This window comes from Ranitomeya imitator, chromosome 4 (assembly GCF_032444005.1).
Source record: "Ranitomeya imitator isolate aRanImi1 chromosome 4, aRanImi1.pri, whole genome shotgun sequence".
NCBI classification, from domain to species: Eukaryota; Metazoa; Chordata; class Amphibia; order Anura; family Dendrobatidae; genus Ranitomeya; species Ranitomeya imitator.
Window position 1 is genome coordinate 56,032,476 of NC_091285.1, and position 19,360 is coordinate 56,051,835.

The 19,360-nt window shown below is 40.9% G+C and overlaps 1 protein-coding gene across 18 annotated transcripts in view; it reads right to left on the reverse strand.

Moving 5' to 3' along the window:
* LOC138675459 (protocadherin gamma-B2-like) overlaps positions 1 to 19,360 on the reverse strand; it is a 502,075-nt gene that overhangs the window by 222,849 nt on the left and 259,866 nt on the right. The window contains exon 1 of one of the 18 annotated variants that reach the window (XM_069763727.1): positions 10,486 to 13,082. The exons of the other annotated variants lie outside the window; for them this stretch is intronic. Coding sequence (XP_069619828.1) covers positions 10,486 to 12,903 — 2,418 coding nt within the window. The 5' untranslated portion in view covers positions 12,904 to 13,082. Of the gene's footprint in view, positions 1 to 10,485; positions 13,083 to 19,360 lie in introns of those variants that run through there. 18 annotated transcript variants of the gene reach the window in all.

Below are 19,360 nucleotides of genomic sequence, written 5' to 3' on the forward strand. Positions count from 1 at the left end.
CATCTCTGTAACTACTAACCCCCAGCTACTGCTGGAACTGAGAACCACAAATCAATGGGGGTCACGAATTGCCACTGATCTGATATTGTTGACCTATGCTCAATTTAAAGTGATGAACCAACCCTTTAAGGAGTTATAGTATGCAATAAAAAGTAAACCCATGAGATAGATCATTGCTATCAGCAGCACATCATCCTGTGTAAACATGACTTGGCCTGCCAATACCAAATGCAGTCTTTGCCCAATAAACATTATATTACTGATCGTTCAATGTAGAAATGTGGTGGGGTCAATCAGTGTAAACAGGCTATGAAATGACCACTAACCAGCAAATATGTTACCGGTCAGCAATCATTTAACGCTGCACATCACTCGGTGTACATGTACCCATGACTTGTGGAATAATAAAAGTTGATTGATAAGAACTGGGCCATACACTAAACCATAGGACTAAGATGGATAAGAACTAGTGATGAGCGAGTATACTCGTTGCTCGGGTTTTCCAGAGCACGCTCGGGTGACGTCCGAGTATTTATAACTGCTCAGAGATTTAGTTTTCATCTCAGCAGCTGAATGATTTACAGCTATTAGCCAGCTTGATTACATGTGGGGATTCCCTAGCAACCAGGCAACCCCCACATGTACTCAGCCTGGCTAGTAGCTGTAAATCATTCAGATGCTGAGATGAAAACTAAATCTCCGAACACTAAAAAGTACTCAGACGTCACCCGAGCGTGCTCGCGAAAACCCGAGCAACGAGTACACTCGCTCATCACTAATAAGAACGTTATCGTAAACTAAGTGTTATCAGCAATCATAAAATATACCGCAAATGGAAAAGGTACAGAAGAGAAAGCAGTAACTATGTATATGATGTTTTAAATTATATTGATATCTTTATGGAAATATAACTCTAACATTGGCTTGGGCTATGCTATACTATTGTATCTGAGGATGGCTTACCAAATGAAATATTAACCCCTTTCTGACCTCGGACGGGATAGTACGTCCAAGGTCAGAAGTTCCTCTTTGATGCGGGCTCCGGCGGTGAGCCCGCATCAAAGCCCGGACATGTCAGCTGTTTTGAACAGCTGACATGTGCCCGTAATAGGCGCGGGCAGAATCGCGATCTGCCCGCGCCTATTAACTAGTTAAATGCCGCTGTCAAACGCAGACAGCGGCATTTAACTACCGCTTCCGGCCGTGCGGCCGGAAATGATCGCATTGCCGACCCCTGTCACATGATCGGAGGTCGGCGATGCTTCTGAATAGTAACCATAGAGGTCCTTGAGACCTCTATGGTTACTGATCGCCGGCAGCTGTGAGCGCCACTCTGTGGTCGGCGCTCACAGCACACGTGATTTTCTGTTACATAGCAGCGATCAGTAGATCGCTGCTATGTAGCAGAGGCGATCGCGTTGTGCCTGCTTCTAGCCTCCCATGGAGGCTATTGAAGCATGGCAAAAGTAAAAAAAAAGTAAAAAAAAAATGTGAAAAAAATAAAAAAAATATAAAAGTTTAAATCACCCCCCTTTCGCCCCAATCAAAATAAATCAATAAAAAAAATCGAACCTACACATATTTGGTATCGCCGCGTTCAGAATCGCCCGATCTATCAATAAAAAAAAGCATTAACCTGATCGCTAAATGGCGTAGCGAGAAAAAAATTCAAAACACCAGAATTAAGTTTTTTTGGTTGCCGCGACATTGAATTAAAATGCAATAACGGGCGATCAAAAGAACGTATCTGCACCAAAATGCTATCATTAAAAACGGCAGCTCGGCACGCAAAAAATAAGCCCTCAAGCGACCCCAGATCACGAAAAATGGAGACGCTACGAGTATCGGAAAATGGCACAAATTTTCAGTTTTAGCATTTAGTGAACCTAGCAAAAAAGCCAAGCAAAAAACAAGTGTGGGATTGCACTTTTTTTGCAATTTCACCGCACTTGGAATTTTTTTCCCGTTTTCTAGTACACAACATGGTAAAACCAATGATGTCGTTCAAAAGTACAACTCGTCCCGCAAAAAATAAGCCCTCACATGGCCAAATTGATGGAAAAATAAAAAAGTTATGGCTCTGGGAAGGAGGGGAGCGAAAAACGAACACGGAAAAATGGAAAATCCCAAGGTCATGAAGGGGTTAAATCACATATAACATGAATACAAACGTGGCAGCAGTTTTATCAGAAAACATCTATATGTTTTATCAAGGCCAAATTCCTGCATCTGCTGGGTTAAGGTGATTTCTTACCAACAGTCTCAGCTCTTGCACAAAAGTGTATTAGGCCACCAGCTATTTCTTCCGGCCTTATTCCCTGGTACCACAGTTGGCTGGGGAATAGATCACAGTGAGCAGACACCTCTGAAATAATTTTTTCTCCTTGGAAAGCAAAGCATTGGGCATGATGAAATCCAACATGGCCAAATCCTGGGCAGCACGGTGGTGCAGTGGTTTGCACTGCAGCCTTGCAGCGCTGGGGTCCTGGGTTCAAACCCCACCAAGGACAACATCTGCAATGAGTTTGTATGTTCTCTCCGTGTTTGCGTGGGTTTCCTCCGGGCACTCCGGTTTCCTCCCACATTCCAAAGACATACTGATAGGGAATTTAGATTGTGAGCCCCATTGGGGACAGTGATGATAATGTGTGCAAAACGTAAAGCGCTGCGGAATATGTTAGCGCTATATAAAAAAAAATAAAGATTATAAAAATAAAGATTATTATTATTAAATCCTTTTTTATTCTGGCATGTGGCATTGGGGAGAGTCCCTTACAAATTAGAAGGTTGACTGGCCCTGGCAGAATCCTTGGTTACTACCAGTGTTCATCTAATATGTATGTCTAGCCTTTGGTATAAGTCAATATGATGTCTACCTCTGTCTACCTCTGGCCAGGGTCACTTTATAAGCTTTCTAAAAAAATGCATATTATATCGGAAAATATTATTGGTATAGTATGCTTTTATGGAATCATCTTTATGGGAAGACACAGCAAATTAGGCTACTCAGCAGAGATGTGCGACTTCAGCAGCTGTCCGCAAATTTTCTGAACCATAAAAGTTTATAAAATGATTGAAAAAATTCCTTATTCTCTCTTTACCTCTCTGGTCCCTCTGCTACTTACTGTCAATTGTCCAGTCTTTGTCATATAATCTGATCACTGCCGTGAACTCTGAAATCCCTGGCCTCTCATACTCAGCCAGAACTTCCGGTTGTGATGCGGTCCAATATGGATCTGCACATGCATGCGTCAGGCCACAGTGCTTGTCATGATGTCAGAACCTTTTGTGTACTTTTACTTTGATTTGGGGTCTTCAGACACCGCAGAACAAAAAAAAGATATTAAATTCTCAGGAAAATTTGCACGGACAGGCATGTTTGAATTTTGCCTTATCTGCTCAACTATAGTATTCAGTATTGTTAAAAACAAAAGGTATGGCAAAGCATGTTTCTCTAACATATTGCAAAAGGCCGCAACATGCCATGTGAGCCATGTAAACTGAGCAACAAAACTGTTTAGTTCAATTTTTTTTAACTAAATTTTTTTTTTGTCGATACACCGATTTGTCAACTTAGCACTATTTCACACTTCCGTCTTTTCTTTTTCCATTAGAAGGTGTCGTTTTGTGAAAAAAACAGATCCAGCAAATGTTTCTGTTGGAACCTTTTTTTTCTCATAGAATTGTATTAGCGACGGATTGTGACGGATGGCCTTCGTTTCATCCGTCGTGCACTGGATCCATCGTAAAATCGCTGTCTGTCGGACAGAGACGACAATGTTTTTTGTGTACGTCAGAAAATGGCACAGTGACGGATCCTGCACCGTCCGTCATTGGCTATAATGGAAGCCTATGGACGCAGGAGCCGTCGCTGTGTGTCAAAAGCAGGAATCCAGCGATGGGTTCCGTCTTTTGAAACTGAGCATGCATGGAACTGTCAATCAGTTTTCCAAGCAATGCTACAGATTTAGGCTGGGAAGGTCAATACCTATGGCCCCTTACCAGCCTGAGAATACCAGCCCCCAGCTGTCTGCTTTAGCAAGGATAGTTGGCAAAAAAATGGGGACCTCTATATTCTTGATAAACAGCCTCGTAAATGCTGAGAGCTGAATGTTGCATCCCCTAGCTGTTAGTTTTGCCTAACTCGGTATCAAAAATACAGGGGAACACATGCAGTTCTTTACTCCCATCAGCAGCTCCTGCTCTTGCTGTTATTAGTGCCAACAGGTGTTGGCTGATGGGAGTAGTAGTCCTATCAGCCTATGCCAATGACCGTAGGAAAACTTTTTACCTCCTATCATAGTTGTGGGCTCACGCAGTCATCTGACAGCATGGCAACTGTGGATCTCTGACCAGTGGTAATGATTTTACTGCCGATCAGAAGCGGTGTTTGCTGTACTGTCATGCACATGACAGCGTGACAAACACCTGGTGTTTGCGGAGCTGAACAGTAACATAGACTTCCTGGGGAAATCTGTGTTCGATGCCCATGCCTCAATAGTAGGTGTTCGGTACGAACACCAAACTTTACTGTTCGTGTATGCAAATATCTACAGTTGTTTAAGATAAGAAAGAAAAAAAAGTCTGCATACTTCCAAACACTCTTGCTTATCAATCCATGGGGTTATATTTGTAATTATAGCTTAGACACATTCATTTAAATGGGTGATAATTAGAAGTAGCCATGTCAGTACTGCAAGAGAATGACCTCTTCCTTGCCATCATCCATGTGGCGTGATGCAAACAACATTGTGCAAGGCAGGGGAATCAAGAAAGTAGCCATGAAGCCAGAAGGTAGGACGTAGATCGCAGGACTTCTATTCAGAAGCTACGTACTGACCTAGGTCCTACAAATTTATTTTGCTAATCTCTAGTGAGAATCTATGAAAACCTTCAAAAATAGTTATTAAATAGTTAAAATTAACTGTAATATAAGTTTTTTTGCTCCAACACAAACAATTATTCTAAAGACCTGCCCTTTAGAAATACAGATATGTTCTTGCTTTGATTGCCCATAACAGTATCATCTGTAAGGTCTAATGAATTACTTTTAACCCCTCTGTGACCTTAGACGTACTATCCCGTCGAGGTGCCCTGGGCTTATCTGACCCTGGACGGGATAGTACGTCATAGCCGATCGGCCGCGCTCACGGGGGGAGCGCGGCCGATCGCGGCCGGGTGTCAGCTGCTTATCGCAGCTGACATCCGGCACTATGTGCCAGGAGCGGTCACAGACCGCCCCCCGGCACATTAACCTCTGGCACACCGCGATCAAAGATGATCGCGATGTGCCGGCGGTGCAGGGAAGCACCGCGCAGGGAGGGGGCTCCCTGCGGGCTTCCCTGAGCCCCCCGCAGCAACGCGATGTGATCGCGTTGCTGCGAGGGTCTCCTCACCTCCCTCCCTGCTCGAGCCCCGGATCCAAGATGGCCGCGGATCCGGGTCCTGCAGGGAGGGAGGTGGCTTCACAGAGCCTGCTCAGAGCAGGCACTGTGAAGCCTGCAGCGCTGCATGTCAGATCAGTGATCTGACAGAGTGCTGTGCAAACTGTCAGATCACTGATCTGTGATGTCCCCCCCTGGGACAAAGTAAAAAAGTAAAAAAAAAAATTTTCCAAATGTGTAAAAAAAATAAAAAAAAATATTCCAAAATAATGAAAAAAAAAAAAATATATTATTCCCATAAATACATTTCTTCATCTAAATAAAAAAAAAAAACCAATAAAAGTACACATATTTAGTATCGCCGCGTCCGTAACGACCCGACCTATAAAACTGTCCCACTAGTTAACCCCTTCAGTAAACACCGTAAGAAAAAAAAAAAAAAACGAGGCAAAAAACAACGCTTTATTATCATATCGCCGAACAAAAAGTGGAATAACACGCGATCAAAAGGACAGATATAAATAACCATGGTACCGCTGAAAGCGTCATATTGTCCCGCAAAAAAAGAGCCGCCATACAGCATCATCAGCAAAAAAATAAAAAAGTTATAGTCCTGAGAATAAAGCGATGCAAAAATAATTATTTTTTTCTGTAAAATAGTTTTTATCGTATAAAAGCACCAAACCATAAAAAAATGATATAAATGAGGTATCGCTGTAATCGTACTGACCCGAAGAATAAAACTGCTTTATCAATTTTACCAAACGCGGAACGGTATAAACGCCTCCCCCAATAGAAATTCATGAATAGCTGGCTTTTGGTCATTCTTCCTCACAAAAATCGGAATGAAAAGCGATAAAAAAAGTCACGTGCCCAAAAATGTTTTCAATAAAAACGTCAACTCGTCCCGCAAAAAACAAGACCTCACATGACTCTGTGGACCAAAATATGGAAAAATTATAGCTCTCAAAATGTGGTATTGCAAAAAATATTTTTTGCAATAAAAAGGGTCTTTCAGTGTGTGACGGCTGCCAATCATAAAAATCCGCTAAAAAACTCGCTATAAAAGTAAATCAAACCCCCCTTCATCACCCCCTTAGTTAGGGAAAAATAAAAAAAAATGTATTTATTTCCATTTTCCCATTAGGGCTAGGGTTAGGGCTAGGGCTAGGGTTAGGGCTAGGGTTAGGGCTAGGGTTAGGGCTAGGGTTAGGGTTAGGGCTAGGGCTAGGGTTAGGGCTAGGGTTAGGGCTAGGGTTAGGGCTAGGGCTAGGGTTAGGGCTAGGGTTAGGGTTAGGGTTGGGGCTACAGTTAGGGTTGGGGCTAAAGTTAGGGTTAGGGTTTAGATTACATTTACAGTTGGGAATAGGGTTGGGATTAGGGTTAGGGGTGTGTCAGGGTTAGAGGTGTGGTTAGGGTTACCGTTGGAATTAGGGTTAGGGGTGTGTTTAGATTAGGGTTTCAGTTATAATTGGGGGGTTTCCACTGTTTCGGCACATCAGGGGCTCTCCAAACACGACATGGCGTCCGATCTCAATTCCAGCCAATTCTGCGTTGAAAAAGTAAAACAGTGCTCCTTCCCTTCCGAGCTCTCCTGTGTGCCCAAACAGGGGTTTACCCCAACATATGGGGTATCAGCGTACTCAGGACAAATTGGACAACAACTTTTGTGGACCAATTTCTCCTGTTACCCTTGGGAAAATACAAAACTGGGGGCTAAAAAATAATTTTTGTGGGAAAACAAAAAGATTTTTTATTTTCACGGCTCTGCGTTATAAACTGTAGTGAAACACTTGGGGGTTCAAAGTTCTCACAACACATCTAGATAAGTTCATTGAGGGGTCTAGTTTCCAATATGGGGTCACTTGTGGGGGATTTCTACTGTTTAGGTACATTAGGGGCTCTGCAAACGCAATGTGACGCCTGCAGACCAATCCATCTAAGTCTGCATTCCAAATGATGCTCCTTCCCTTCCGAGCCCTCCCATGCGCCCAAACGGTGGTTCCCCCCCACATATCGGGTATCAGCGTACTCAGGACAAATTGGACAACAACATTTAGGGTCCAATTTCTCCTGCTAACCTTGGAAAAATACAAAACTGGGGGCTAAAATATAATTTTTGTGGAAAAAAAAATATTTTTTATTTGCATGGCTCTGCGTTATAAACTGTAGTGAAATACTTGGGGGTTCAAAGCTCTCACAACACATCAAGATGAGTTCCTTAGGGGGTCTACTTTCCAAAATGGTGTCACTTGTGGGGGGTTTCTACTGTTTAGGTACATTAGGGGCTCTGCAAACGCAATGTGACGCCTGCAGACCATTCCATCTAAGTCTGCATTCCAAATGGCGCTCCTTCCCTTCCGAACCCTCCCATGCGCCCAAACGGTGGTTCCCCCCCACATATGGGGTATCAGCGTACTCAGGACAAATTGGACAACAACTTTTGGGGTCCAATTTCTCCTGTTACCCTAGGGAAAATACAAAACTGGGGCTAAAAAATAATTTTTGTGGGAAAAAAATTTTGTTTTATTTTTATGGCTCTGCATTATAAACTTCTGTGAAGCCCTTGGTGGGTCAAAGTGCTCACCACACATCCAGATAAGTTCCTTAGGGGGTCTACTTTCCAAAATGGTGTCACTTGTGGGGGGTTTCAATGTTTAGGCACATCAGTGGCTCTCCAAACGCAACATGGCGTCCCATCTCAATTCCTGTCAATTTTGCATTGAAAAGTCAAACGGCGCTCCTTCCCTTCCGAGCTCTCCCATGCGCCCAAACAGTGGTTTACTGCCACATATGGGGTATCAGCGTACTCGGGACAAATTGGACAACAACTTTTGAGGTCCAATTTCTTCTCTTACCCTTGGAAAAATAAAAAATTGGGGGCGAAAATATAATTTTTGTGAAAAAATATGATTTTTTATTTTTACGGTTCTGCATTATAAACTTCTGTGAAGCACTTGGTGGGTCAAAGTGCTCACCACACCTCTAGATAAGTTCCTTAGGGGGTCTACTTTCCAAAATGGTGTCACTTGTGGGGGGTTTCAATGTTTAGGCACATCAGTGGCTCTCCAAACGCAACATGGCGTCCCATCTCAATTTCTGTCAATTTTGCATTGAAAAGTCAAACTGCGCTCCTTCCCTTCTGAGCTCTCCCATGCGCCCAAACAGTGGTTTACTGCCACATATGGGGTATCAGCGTACTCAGGACAAATTGGACAACAACTTTTGAGGTCCAATTTCTTCTCTTACCCTTGGAAAAATAAAAAATTGGGGGCAAAAATATAATTTTTGTGAAAAAATATGATTTTTTATTTTTACGGTTCTGCATTATAAACTTCTGTGAAGCACTTGGTGGGTCAAAGTGCTCACCACACATCCAGATAAGTTCCTTAGGGGGTCTACTTTCCAAAATGGTGTCACTTGTGGGGGGTTTCAATGTTTAGGCACATCAGTGGCTCTCCAAACGCAACATGGCGTCCCATCTCAATTCCTGTCAATTTTGCATTGAAAAGTCAAATAGCGCTCCTTCCCTTCCGAGCTCTCCCATGCGCCCAAACAGTGGTTTACTGCCACATATGGGGTATCAGCGTACTCAGGACAAATTGGACAACAACTTTTTGGGTCCAATTTCTCCTGTTACCCTTGGTAAAATAAAACAAATTGGAGCTGAAGTAAATTTTTTGTGTAAAAAAGTTAAATGTTCATTTTTATTTAAACATTCCAAAAATTCCTATTAAACACCTGAAGGGTTAATAAACTTCTTGAATGTGGTTTTGAGCACCTTGAGGGGTGCAGTTTTTAGAATGGTGTCACACTTGGGCATTTTCTATCATATAGACCCCTCAAAATGACTTCAAATGAGACGTGGTCCCTAAAAAAAAATGGTGTTGTAAAAATGAGAAATTGCTGGTCAACTTTTAACCCTTATAACTCCCTAACAAAAAAAAAAAATTGGTTCCAAAATTATGCTGATGTAAAGGAGACATGTGGGAAATGTTACTTATTAAGTATTTTGTGTGACATATCTCTGTGATTTAATTGCATAAAAATTCAAAGTTTGAAAATTGCGAAATTTTCAAAATTTTCGCCAAATTTCCGTTTTTTTCACAAATAAACGCAGGTACTATCAAAGAAATTTTACCACTATCATGAAGTACAATATGTCACGAGAAAACAATGTCAGAATCACCAGGATCCGTTGAAGCGTTTCGGAGTTATAACCTCATAAAGGGACAGTGGTCAGAATTGTAAAAATTGGCCTGGTCATTAACGTGCAAACCACCCTTGGGGGTAAAGGGGTTAAAATCACGCGAAAATAAATATACCCCTGTGGAGATTGATCTACAGTAAGTTCTAATGTCTGCTTTTAATTGGATTGTCTTCTGTTAAACCTTTGGAGTACATTATTGTGAATGAACCTCAGTCTAAGCGGATCTTAAACTGCTCTGAAAAGATATTATAATAATCCCTATAATTGAAAATGTAAAAATTAAAATAAATTAAAGCAATAATATTTCTAATATTAGAAATATTTAAATTCAATAACCACTTCATTTCCATTGGAATTTAAAAAAGAAAGATAAGGCTTTCAGCAATCGAGTTAAAGGAGTTGTCCAAAACTTTTACTTTTTTCTTTGGTGCCAAGAACTAACACTAAAGGTAGTTGATAACTGTTCGTTCTGTCCGGTTACAATCTTAGCCGGCTCATTCTCGCCTTTCTGCAGCTTCCGCTGATGTCACTTAGACAAGGCAAATATCATGCTGATTGACAGCTGACTCCTCACTTTTTAACTGCAGGGAGCAGGCTGTCAATAAGGAAGATGTCGGCACTGACGCCCCATCAACAGAGCAGAGCAGAAGAGGAAGAGCTGGTTTGTTGAAGATTGGTAAACTGAAGCAGAATATACTACTTGACTACTACCACTTGTTCTAAGCACAAAAATAGCTAAAGTTTTAGTTTTAGTTATGTAGGTGGAAACAGATATCCATTAGAGATTAACTAAATAACAAACTGATCATTTTTTATTCTGCTTAATCGATTCCATAAATAAGGCCTATCTTATCCACAAGAATACTATATGTCATAACATAATAAACATACCTGTGGCATAGATTTTCCTGAAAAGTTCTTTAAAGATTGATTTTCAATTCCAGAATCATCAGCATCTATTAGACTTTCCACAGGAACATTGTGTTGAGGTGGAACAAAAGCAAATTCCGTCTCACTTGGATCCACAGTTACACAAACATCATAGGAATATGGCAGAGGAAATGTCCCAGGGTTAAACTGTGAAATAAATCTGGGATCAAACTGTGGGTATAGACTTGTACTCAAGGACCCAAATGAAGTAGATGATTTGGACTCTTTATATTTGGAGACAACTGCAATAATCACAGTCAACATGAAGAAAAAGGAAATCAGTGCCAAGGCGATCACCAAGTAGAATTGTAGGTTGGACTGAGATTCTTCTTTGTTAGACTGACTGCTCAGTTCCGGAAGAACCTGATGAAAATGATCAGCAATCACCATGGTTAGAGTGACTGAAGATGAACGGGAGGGAATCCCATTGTCTTTTACCAGAACCACAATTCCATGTTTCATGATATCCTTTTCTTGAAATCCACGTGATGTCCTGATCTCTCCTGTGTGCTGGTCAATGGTGAAGAGTGATGGTTCTGAAGATTGTATAAAGAAAGACAACCAGGCATTGTGTCCAGAGTCAGCGTCCACTGCCACCACCTTAGATACTAAAGAGCCTTGTTCAGAGGTCCAAGGAACCATCTCAAATGTTGAGCTGTCAACCTCTGGTGATGGGTACAGGATGACTGGAGAATTATCATTCTGGTCTACTATACATATTCTTAGTGTGATACTGCTGTTCAGAGATGGAAATCCATTATCTCTGGCGATGATTTGGATATTAAATTCTTTATGTTTCTCATAATCAAATGACTGTTGAGCATAAATGATCCCAGTTACTGGATTCAAGGAGATAATGGAAGACAGGGGACCTTCTTTATTTGTAGACATTATAGAATAAGTTATTTTTGCGTTATCTTCACTGTCCAGATCTCTTGCCTGAATACTAAATATTGAGGCTCCTGGTGAATTATTTTCATGTATAAATGCAGTATAACCTAATTTATCAAACACTGGAGCATTGTCATTGACATCTGATACATCAAGCCTGATAACTTTTCTAGAAGTCATTTCTGGAGACCCTTTGTCTGAGGCTTGTATTGTGATGTTGTAGGATGATATTTCTTCTCTATCTAGACTACTTTTTGTAACAACTTTGAAAAAGTTTCTTCCTGATGATATTAGTTCAAAAGACAAATCCCCTTTGATACTACAATAAACTTCACCATTTTCCCCTGAGTCACGGTCACTAACTTTTACTAGCGCTACCATAGTACCAGGGGCAGAATCCTCAGGAATAAGATCTGATGATGAGGTTATAGATATCTCAGGAGCATTGTCATTTTCATCTGTAATTTCTATTAACACCTTAGCATGAGCAGCGAGGCCTCCTCCATCTTTGGCTTCTATTGAAATTTCATAATATTTATTTTTTTCATAATCTAAATTTTCTTTTGTTTTAACCTCTCCATCTTTGGTATTAATAGCAAATGTCTGAAGAATGTGATTTTCCATTGTACCAAATGAGTAAGTGATCTGTGCATTGACTCCTTCATCTTCATCACTTGCACTGACCTGCAGAATTGTAGAATTCACCGGTATATTTTCTCTGACACTTACTTTATATACATCCTGTGTAAATACTGGAGAATTATCATTGAAGTCAGTGATGATTATATTAATTAGGGCAGTGCCTGTCTGTACAGGATTTCCCCCATCAGAAGCTGTGAGGATGAGTTCATGCTTGTTCTGTGTCTCTCGGTCTAGAGGTTTCTCTAGTATCAGCTCTGGAAATACACTGCCATCAGTGCTGACCTTCTCTCCAAGAGCAAAATACTGGTTCTCACTGAGGCTGTAGCTGATCAGGGAATTAACACCGACATCCAGATCTTCTGCTTTTTGTAGCAAAAATTTTGCTCCCAGGGAGGTTAATTCAATTAATTCTAATGTTAACGTGTCATGGATAAATTTAGGAGGATTGTCATTAATATCCTGAATATCAATCTTAGCAATAAAAATATTTAGTGGATTTTCCACCACAGCATCAAATGTAAGGACACAATCAGCTGCAGCTCTGCACAATGTCTCCCTGTCTATCCTATCAGCAATGTACAGGTTTCCATTATTTGGATTAATGCTAAAATATTTCTCATATAGATCAGACACAATTCTTAATTTCCTTCTGGAGAGATCCTTAACATTTAATTCAAGATCCTTTGCTAGATTTCCCACAATAGAACCTTTTCTTAATTCTTCATTAATGGAATAATGAATCTGACCAGAGACTGAATGACACAGCCAGGAAAATAAGAAGGGAAATATTACTTGCCATCTGAGTCCTTGCACTGATTGTCCTTCCTGCAGTTGTAATCCAGCCATCCTTCTTCTCAACAGAAATATAATGGTAAAAATCCTTCTAATATTTATAATTCAGCAGAAAATAATCCGTCTTCTTTCTGAGTCCTGTACCCGGCACATCCCAGTGTGAAATGCTGTGTATTTCTTCTTGCAGTTGAACACTGTCTGCATCATGGAGGCGATTCTGGATTTGCAGAATATTTTCTTTATTGGTGAACAGCGGCGCTCTGAGGCCACTATGGGGAACTGCAGCATTAGGACCAAATATTTTTACTAGCTTTGCTATTAACAATGCAATAGTTTTATACCATAAAGAAATGTACTTGGCACATGGATATCATTTTAACTGTACGTAAGGAATTGAATGGAATAATGATTATGATTAAAGTTATTAAAATGTAAATGTAAGATGTTTAGAAATTATAAAAAAGTTATAATCTATTTCTTGCATAGTGTTACTTTATGTCTAAGTTTATAAATCTCATTAAATGTACTCCCTTAGAAATGTTGCATTTGCCTATTGATAATGTATCTTGCAGGTTTCTAATTTGATTATCTTCCATAGTCCCATAGTGTGTTATGCCATTCAGAATATGACAGAGTTACAGAAACTTTGCGGAAATGGACTAAACAACGTATGAACACAGCAGGAGAAATGTTTATCACTTATACAGCACTATACACAGAACTGTTATTCAAGAAAAAGCAGCAGGTAAGTACTGTATATGATATTACAATTAATAGTAAAGATAGTAAAAATGATCTAACAATGACAATGAGAAATGATCGGTCATACAGACAAATGTATCGCATCTGATAACATTTGCCTTACCTTTAATTTAAAATGTACATTTTTGATGACATTCATACTTTAATAGTAATCTGATTTGCATTCAATGATTTCATTACAGTTAATAGTGCAAAATAGCACATTGTTTATGAACAAAGGCAATAAGACCAAGAAATACTATTGTGAGCTCTAATTCAATACTTAGTTTTTTCAAAAAGCAGCTAATTTATTGGTAAAATTCAATAAATAACTTTTTTCAAATAGAAATTAATAAAACCATAGTATCTGCAAATCTAGCAACACAATTTTTATTTACTAAGAACTTGAAAATGCCTAGGTAATAATATCACTGGAATCTTGCAATGTATAAATGTATCCATTTTGCTCAATAGCACATAATAATAATAATAATAATAATTTTATTTATATAGCGCCAACATATTCCGCAGCACTTTACAAATTATAGAGGGGACTTGTACAGACAATAGACATTACAGCATAGCAGAAATCACAGTTCAAAACAGATACCAGGAGGAATGAGGGCCCTGCTCGCAAGCTTACAAACTATGAGGAAAAGGGGAGACACGAGAGGTGGATGGTAACAATTGCTTTAGTTATTTGGACCAGCCATAGTGTAAGGCTCAGGTGTTCATGTAAAGCTGCATGAACCAGTTAACTGCCTAAGAATGTAGCAGTATAGACACAGAGGGCTATTAACTGCATAAAGTGTATGAGAACAGGATACGAGGAACCTGATTATGTTTTTTTTTATGACAGGCCACACAGGGATCGTTAGGTTAATGCGTTGAGGTGGTAGGCCAGTCTGAACAAATGAGTTTTTAGGGCAAACTTAAAACTGTGGGGATTGGGGATTAATCGTATTAATCTAGGTAGTGCATTCCAAAGAATTGACGCAGCACGTGTAAAGTCTTGGAGACAGGAGTGGGAGGTTCTGATTATTGAGGATGCTAACCTCAGGTCATTAGCGGAGCGGAGGGCACGGGTAGGGTGGTAGACTGGGACCAGAGAGGAGATGTAGGGTGGTGCTGAGCCATGGAGTGCTTTGTGGATGAGGTTAGTAGTTGTGTACTGGATTCTTGAGTGAATGGGTAACCAGTGTAATGACTGGCACAAGGTAGAGGCATCGGTGTAACGGTTGGTGAGGAATATGATCCTGGCTGCAGCATTCAGGACAGATTGGAGCGGGGAGAGTTTGGTAAGAGGGAGGCCGATTAGTAGAGAGTTACAATAGTCCAGACGGGAATGAATAAGTGAAACAGTAAAAGTTTTTGCAGAGTCAAAAGTAAGAAAAGGGCGAATTCGAGAAATGTTTTTGAGGTGCAGATAAGAAGAGCGAGCCAGTGATCGGATGTACACATGAAACTACATGTAAATATATAACTTTAGCAAGTTTTTAAATATGTTCCAGGCACTATAATTACCTGCCGATCAGTGGGGATCTGGGTGCTGAGCCCCCATTGATTGCTTAAAAATCCTTCTAGAATTACACAGCTTAGGTGACAGGAACGCACAACTCCGCTCTATGGGTGCAGTCAGACAGGAGCTCCGAGTTCTTGTCACTTAAGCCACGCATTTCTCAGGTGACTAATGAGCAGGACCCCAATGAATCTGCAAGTAATTAAAGTTCCTGCAACACATAAAAATTTCACTGAAGGATTAGTTACTCTTTTAAGGAAAACTGTAAAGCAATTAACTATTCACTGTATAAATGACTAAAAACAATTTATATGTAGATGGGATATAAAGATCCCTGAATCTCACCAATTTAGTATTGGCTGTGGACTGATTTTCTTTTAGATTAATATCAGATGTGATTGAAGAAATGTGTCTATTTTTGTGGTAAAAATATTAAAAAAGGCAACTGAGATATTTAAATCAAGAAATCTACTGGTCTTTGAACACAGACATCAACAATCCAAGTGTATAATATTGTTTTGGAAATAGACCTTTAAAAGGTTTTCTGTTTCAGGAACATGGACCCCAAATGCTCTAAAATAACTAAAATAGCAAACAGGTTTTTACCTCCCTGGGTCCAGGGCCATTTCCTCGCTGCTACTTGGATCTAGGTGCTTTGCCTTCCATGTTGATGTCATATCAACAGTACATTTCAGGGCTGTAGCCAATCACTGAGCTCAGGAGCTAATGCAATCTATTTTAACACAGTCTCTAAGCTCATTGATTGGCTACTGCAATGATGTGTGCTGTTGGTAAGATGTCATTGCTGCACCCAAAACACCAACAGTCAGACCTGGTGTGAGTGAGTACTAGTGATGAGCAAGTGTACTCGTTGCTCGGGTTTTCCCGAGCATGCTCGGGTGGTCTCCGAGTATTTGTTAGTGGTCGGCGATTTAGTTTTCGTCGCCACAGCTGAATGATTTACAGCTACTAGTCAGCCTGAGCACATGTGGGGGTTGCCTGGTTGCTAAGGAATCCCTCCATGTAATCAAGCTGTCTGGTAGCTGTAAATCATTCAGCTGAGGCAATGAAAACTAGATCTCCAAGACAAATACTCGGAGATCACCCGAGCAACGAGTACAGTCGCTCATCACTAGTGAGTACCTGCTCTTTTTTTGCACTTGAGTTACTTTAGAACTGTTTTACAAAAATGAAAACCTATTTTAACGCTGATCAAACACATTAGACTGGCACTCGTTTGGCCACTATCTCGCAAACTTATCAAACCCATTATATGTACACGTTCTGCTCAGGTCAGTATACATATGTACATTGTAGGAAGATGACACACCCTGAGTTAGCAACATCAACATGAAATGCGGGATGGAGAACATGGCCGGACCAGCACATACATATGGGTGAATACTCTTTTTAATTCTTACCTTCCTAAGACATAATATGCTGAACACAAATCTGTAGTTACTATTTGATAGGCACTGGATTACTGTCCCATCATTAAGATATCCATATGTTCCTTATGGTACGATAAGATTTGAAGACACTGTTAGGGCTAGTGGAACGCACCAAATAATAAGATAGGTAGAATAAGGTGCGTTCGCAGCCCGGGGTCCACCATGCAGAGATTGAACCTGCTGCCAAGTAATGACGGACTATATGGCGGTACAATGTGAATACACACAGGTTAACTTCACCCTGTGTGAAGGAAGCGAACCCTGTTAAGTCACAGGGCCGCGGTACTGCACACAAGAGCACAAGCAAGGAGTCTCCGAGCTCACTCCAAAGACTTGGGATCTGAGTCTGTGAAGACTTCTTGCGGTCGACACCGCAACTGGGGTGTCAGCGTAACCAAAATAATAACAAAGGAATGCACGAGAGTGCATGCGGTGCCGCACTGGCGGACGCCACTAACCACCCAGGCTTGGGTCAGGAAAGCGCTGCGAAAGCGCACGGCGCCGCACTGGCGGACACAGCAACTAGACGCTGTATTAGTGTGTAACGTGCTGTTGGATAAGTCGGGCGCTAGATAGCAAACATACACCTTCCGCGAACAGTCATCCAATAGGGAGGGTTATTTAAAGAGCGACTTTCACTCACAACACACACATTTATAAATGTACACTAGCGCATGGCCGTGCGGCCATGCGAGCCTTAAATAGCAGCAGCACGTACAGGACCCTTCAAAGAAGGACCAATGGAATTGCTGCAGTACCAGAGCATGTGACCCTAGATCTCCACTGAGAGATCGTGCCCTGGGCATGCTCAGTGTGAAAAGCAGAACTTAGTCCTAATACCTGCAGGAACTTCCGTGAGAAGGACCAATAGAAGTCGCTGCAGTACCTGAGCATGTGACCCTAGATTTCCACTGAGAGATCTTGCCCTGGGGATGCTCAGTGTGTGCAAAGTAGGACTTAGCCCCAGAAGTGTCTGCTCGCCGCTGCCCAGCACTGACTAAAATGGCAGAAGCTGGAAAAGCAGCAGTAACCCTATGCACAGAGTGAGACTGAGCAAGACGCTGGGACCGACGTCTGTGCTGAGCAGACTCCACTGTGGCTGGAGAAGAATGGGAGACCGCAGCAGAGATGGTTCGAGATTCCCCCTGTGCAGAGGCGGGAACTCGACACCTAACAGACACTACTCTCAGTTGCCTTGTGCAGGCATGTACTACGGAGGACAGAGAATGAACTTCAATCCAATATTGCAGCCAGCATGCAGCCAGCGGGTAAGGAAAGGGTGAATCAAAAACCCCCAAACCCCGCCTCCATGGCTGAAGATTGTTCCCTGCAAATTCAGGTGACAGTGTCCCTTTAAAATGGATCATATAACAATTGTTACAAAGTTGTTAGATTGTAGCATAAAATAGCTAAAACTTTTTAGACATTCTAACTTGACTAATTAATGACTTACCAACCGCCGATACGCATAAAAATGGCGGGAGCAAAGGGGCCTTATTCCCTCATCACCATTTTGAAATGGAGATCGGAAATAAGGGAATTGGGCCCCATTAAAGGAAAAAATCTGTGGAGTTTCAGCTACCAGGGGAAGCTGAGACCCTGGAGTAAACTATCAGGGCCGTTTTGTTCAGATGTAAAGTGGTGATCATGTAAATAAAAGTGAGATCCAGTATAAAAATCATTTGTCTCTTTGGCATGAGGTAACATGTCAAAGGAGAGGGAAATAGTGTCCTTTGGCCCTCCACAATACCTTAGTTCCAGAGCCAATACTCTTCACCTCTCCTCCTCCTCCTCTTCATGAAGCAAAATGGCATGCGCATGAACAGTGCACCTGCCGTGATCTGCCAGCCGGCATCCGTCAAACACAAGAATAATTCCTATTGGTTCCTGACTTTTGTTCACTGGGATAGACCCTATGACAGTCATTAAAAGACCAATATTTAGTAAATATAACAGCATTGGGGCTGTGACTTTCTCTTCTCTCCTTGTAGATGTTCTGGGAAAGAAGAGACATACACTACATCCAAGTGCTTTCAAATTTCTAGCTCAGTTTCAATAAATTATTCCCCAATCTTCTAATCACCCCTGTGTCAACCACATAGCCAGATTAAATGTTTTTTTTTATTATTTGTATTTCTATCAACCTTTGTCATTAGGATTAGGATTAGGCTTAAGTTTAGGATTAAGGCTAGGTTTAGGCTTAGAGTTAGGGTTTTTTCAAAACTTACAATAAAAAATTATGACGATATGACAACATATTCAGTATGACGATCTAATGTTATAACATTATGAAATTAGGTGTAGTACCTTTGGGTTCAAAATGCTCACTATACCCCTGGATAAAATCCATGAGAGGTGTAGTTTCCAAAATGGGGTCACTTATGAGGGATTTCTGCTGTTTAGACACCTTAGGGGCACTATAAATGTGACATGGTCCCTGCAATATCTTTCGGAGACATTTGTGTCCCAAAATTAAAATATTGCTCCTTTTGTTCTGAGCCCTTCTGTTTGTCCAAAGGAACTTTATTGACTACATGTGGGGTATTGCCACGCTTGTAAGAAATTGGTAACAAACTGTTAAGTCAACATTTTGGTGTAAAGAAAAGTGAAAAAATAAATTGCAGCTAAAGTAACATTTTACTGGCAAAATTTAAATTGTTTTTTCATTTCACTTTGCATTAATTCCTGTGTAGCACCTGAAAGGGTTAAATCATTTGCTAATAATAGTTTTGAAGCATTTGAGAGGTGTGGCTTTTAAAATGATATCATTTTTGGGTAGTTTGCAATATATAGGACTCTC